This window comes from Corvus moneduloides, chromosome 22 (genome assembly GCF_009650955.1).
Source record: "Corvus moneduloides isolate bCorMon1 chromosome 22, bCorMon1.pri, whole genome shotgun sequence".
Classification (NCBI taxonomy): Eukaryota; Metazoa; Chordata; class Aves; order Passeriformes; family Corvidae; genus Corvus; species Corvus moneduloides.
Genome location: NC_045497.1, coordinates 2,126,129 through 2,130,431, shown reverse-complemented (window position 1 = coordinate 2,130,431; position 4,303 = coordinate 2,126,129). Strand labels below are relative to the sequence as shown.

General features: G+C 51.8%; 1 protein-coding gene across 1 annotated transcript; it reads left to right on the top strand.

The window, feature by feature from the left end:
* The first annotated feature begins 1,249 nt into the window (after positions 1–1,249).
* On the top strand, positions 1,250–4,303 carry FNDC10 (fibronectin type III domain containing 10). The gene is given in 2 exon segments (XM_032131452.1): positions 1,250–1,713; positions 1,716–4,303. Coding segments are annotated over 2 exon segments (696 nt in total). The 5' UTR covers positions 1,250–1,629; the 3' UTR covers positions 2,328–4,303.

Sequence of the window (4,303 nt, the reverse complement as noted above, 5' to 3'; positions counted from 1 at the left end):
TTTTTGGTGTATTTTCGACTTACATAAGACAATTAAAATTTTGTTTTTAAAGGAAACATACACAGTAAGCTGCAGATCTTGTGTTTCCAAATAGGTAACACATTGAAGAACTACAGCAGTGTGTTTAGGCACATTTCTGAGGGTCTGACAAAGTAATATGTTAATTATTCTATTTTACAAGTTAAATATAGACAAATGCCTATGTTTTGCTATAAAATCTGGAACACAACTCCATGTAAAACCTGATCAAAACAAACAAAAAGAAATGTCGCTTTTTTTCCCTGCTACTCAGAAAACAAAGGACTTAAAGCAACTTTTACCAATTTAACAGCTCAAAGGATCTCCAAACACTATTTAAGCCTGTATTTTTATTATTGCTTCATTAGGGCTCTTTTCTTTCCACATTTAGACAAGTCAATACTCTCGTGTACCTCTCTCATGGTCGTTCAGAGAACATTAATTACGGTGTAGTGCTGGGATGGAGCACTGCTGTCTCCTCCTGTGCTGCAAAATCAGCTGCTGGCTCCGCATCCAGGGATGGATGGAGGGCTGGTCCTGCTGCAGAGGGAGGAAATGGCATTTGGGGGAAGCAGCAGGAAGAGGAGTATCCTTGTTCCTTCTGTCTCAGGGTGTGCACTAAGACCCAGAGTTATTTATCCCTGCTCTCAGCTGACCTCCTGGGAGGGTCTCGTGTCTTTCTCCCTCTCTTACATCCGTGCCGGGTTTATCTGAATTCCCAAAGCCAAGAGGTTAAAGCAGGCTGGGTGTGCGGTTATCACTTTTAAAAAATAAAATAAAAGCCGTGTAAGCTCCATTTCTTTGAACAAGGTTTGCGTCAGTTGAAGGGGAGCTCTGTCACCTTCCCCAGCCCTGCCATGGACCGAAGTCCTGCTGGTGTCAGCCCCCGGGGACAGAGGCACCTCCCGGCCATCCAAAGGCACATTTCTCAGGGTTTTAACCATGTGACGTGAGAATTATTGTGTTTTACAGGTTAAATATAGACAAATGCTTCTGTTCTGCTATAAAAATTAAAGCAGGATCCTATGTAAAACCAGATCAAAACCACGGACCAATTTAAAATTAATTAAAATTTAAAATAAATGTAAATTAAAAAAAAAAAACAACAAACCGCATTTTTTGGTGTGGAATGAAATCTGCAACTCGAGCAAGACTGGACTGAGCAGTCCCCCCCAAGCGCCGGGGGAGGGACGGAGGGGTCTCAGCATCCCCCGTGCCGGCCCTTGTGGGGTCTGAGCATCCCTGTACCAACCCTTTCAGAGTCTCAGCATCCCCCGTGCCGGCCCTTGTGGTGTCTGAGCATCCCTGTACCGACCCTTTCAGAGTCTCAGCATCCCCCGTGCCCGCCCCCGCGGGGTCTCACCATCCCCTTGTGCCGGCCCTTGCGGGGTCCCAGCACTCCCCGTGCCCGCCCCCGCGGGGTCTCAGCGCTCCGTGCGCCGTGCGGAGCCCCGAGAGCCGCGTCCGGGCGGCCACAAGCGGCCGCAGCGGGCGGGTGCTCCGCAGCCCGGCGAGAGTTAACGCCGGCACCGCCTCTCCATTGGCGGCCCCGCGGCGGCTGCGGAGCTCCGCTCGCCCCGCGCGTCCGCCGGCCCCGCGCTCCGAGGCTCCATGCGGCGGCCGCCGGCATGCCCGGCACGCCCAGCCTGCTGCCGCCGCTGCTCGCCCTGCTGTGCCTCGGGGTCGCCGACCCCAACCCCGACCCCGACCGCGACCCCGACGAGCCGTGGTGCCCCTACAAGGTGGGCGGCGATGGCGCGGCGGCGGCGGGGGCGCGGCTCTGCTTCCGCCCGCCGGCCCGCGGCTTCCAGTGCGCGGCGCGGGGGTGCCGCGCCCACCGCTCCGCGGGCGGTGCGCTGGTGGCCAACGTGCTGCGGAACGGCAGCGTGCTGCTGCAGTGGGGGCTGCGGCACTGGGGGCCGCCGCGCCCCGCCGCCGCCCTGCGCGGCTTCACGCTCAACTGCTCGTGGGACGGCACCTACACGCGCTTCCCCTGCGACAGCGTGGAGCTGGGCGCCGCATGTCGCGACTACCTGCTGGCCGAGGCGCACGGCAGCGTGCGCTACCGCCTGTGCCTGCAGCCGCGCTACGCCCCGCCGCGCCCCGCGCCGCCCGCGCAGTGCGTGGAGTTCCGCGTGGAGCCCGCGGCCATGCGCGACATCGTCGTGGCCATGACGGCCGTGGGGGGATCCATCTGCGTCATGCTCGTCTTCATCTGCCTGCTCGTGGCCTACATCACCGAGAACCTCATGAGCCCCGCGCTCGCCCGCGGAGGAGCCGCCGCTGCCGCCGGCCCGCGCCGCGCGTAGTGCGGGAAGGGATGCTGCTGATGCTGCTGATGCTGCTGCCGATGCTGCGCCGCGGAGCGCGGGGCTGGCGCCGGACAGCTCCCGCAGCCGTCATTCCAGAGCTTTCCGGCGAGGGAAGAGGTTTTCCAGACTGTTCCGGCAGCGTTGGGTTTGCCATGCCCAAATTTCCAGGATGTGGGTTTCCATGGGAGCTCGGAGCTCTTCTTCGTCCTGGGGTGGCTTCTCAGCCAGAGCCATTCGCAGTGACTGAACTCGTGGCATCTCAGCGGATCAAAAAGCAATGGCAAAGGTCCACAAGCGCCAGAAATAGTCTGTTTTTAAGGGCAAGTGCAGATCTTGCCGAGGGCCTGTTGGAAAAGACTCTCCAGAACACCCTTATTTTAAACCTAAAACCTCTTGGTCTTAGACCCGTGCTTGATTTTATTCCTGTGGGGTAAAGTTGTTTAAAGTTCAGGAGAACTGACTGGTGGAACCACAACCCCCATAGCTAAGTGCGTGTTTGATCCAAAGCTCACTTAAGCCAAGTGTTTTAGGTGGGTTTTGTATCATGCCTTATGCTGGTCACAAATTTTGGGGCCTACACTGGCCACTGTCCAAAAAACAACGGGGGTTTTCTGGTCAGCTCCAGTGACCACCAACATCCAACACCTGCTTTTCTCCCATTCGAACTGTGTCATAGTTTCACAAAGAGTGAAGGTAAAGGGATAAATTGAGTAAGAAAACTCCGTTTCGTTGAGCAACTAGGAACCAACCCTTAATTATAAGTAAGGTGTAAGTGAGCACCCCCGTTGCCCTCTGAAACCCCCTCCTTTAGCAACGCTGTGTGCAGCTGCACTAAGGTAGAAGCTTCTTGACCACAGAACTCACTGATGTTGTAGCCGAGTGTTTTGAGCGTAGGAACACTCCTCGTTAACTCCTCACTTGATGCTGTAGTAAAGTAAGGTTTTAGCCATACTCCAGTACTGATTCTATTGTGCCTTAGTGCTGAGAATTTGTCCCATTTCTATTGGTGTATCTGTTCCTGTAGTCCTCATAGGCAAGTGTATCTCCCTCGTGTTCTTGTCTCTGGAATTAGTGGTTGTTGGTTTGTCTGTTTGTTTTCTTTAAAAAAAAAAAAACAAACAAACTTGGGCTGATCATTACTTGAAATTTAATATATACACAAAGTAGTTACCTTCAGAGAGGTATTTAGTGAGGTAGTTTTTAGTACGTGTTGTTTGTATGTAGCTGACTGCTGTAACACAAAAAATTAATTTATTGCCACTTAGAAACTGTGCACTTAAAGCAAAAAAAAAGTAGGGGAGCAGCTCTGCTGTGAAGGGGTTGTTGCTGTTAAAACACGTCAGGTTCACGTGTGGTCTGTTTGTGTAAATGTTTAGCACTGGTGAACGACCTGTTTGCTTTTCCTTGTGAAAGTAGTTTGTGAAGTTTAAAGTTGGTGGTAGAGGGTAAGTATAGGAAGTGTATGGAATCCTTAATAACACAGAGTATTTGTACTGAACATAATCCCTTCGATAACTTGGGAGTGGCTGAGGAACCGAAGGTCTGCATTTCATCAGGCAGAAACACCTTTTTATTTGTTTGTTATTCCTGCTGTGTTTCCATTCTCACATGCAGCTGACTCCGTTTAAGTGTTCTGTGTTTATTACCTTGCCTAGGTACTTGATTTAAGCAACTTGCCAATGCCATCATTTTTGGTTTTTTATCCCTAAGGAGATGGACTGTTGGAAGAAAAGGCAGTTTTTAAGAACACAAAGACAAATTTTGGGTTTAAGTCAGCCTTTGCTGTAGCCAGTTCAGCACAGGAGCGTTGCAGTGCCACTGATTTGGGACATCTCTGTCAGCTTTTGTCAGCCAATGTCACTGTTCTGTTCTTCATCTTGTCATGAATTGCCAGATGTGGAAACCAGCTGTATAAACAATGAGCCTTGTACCACCTTGGCATTGAACTTAATAAATTAAGAGAATAATGAAAA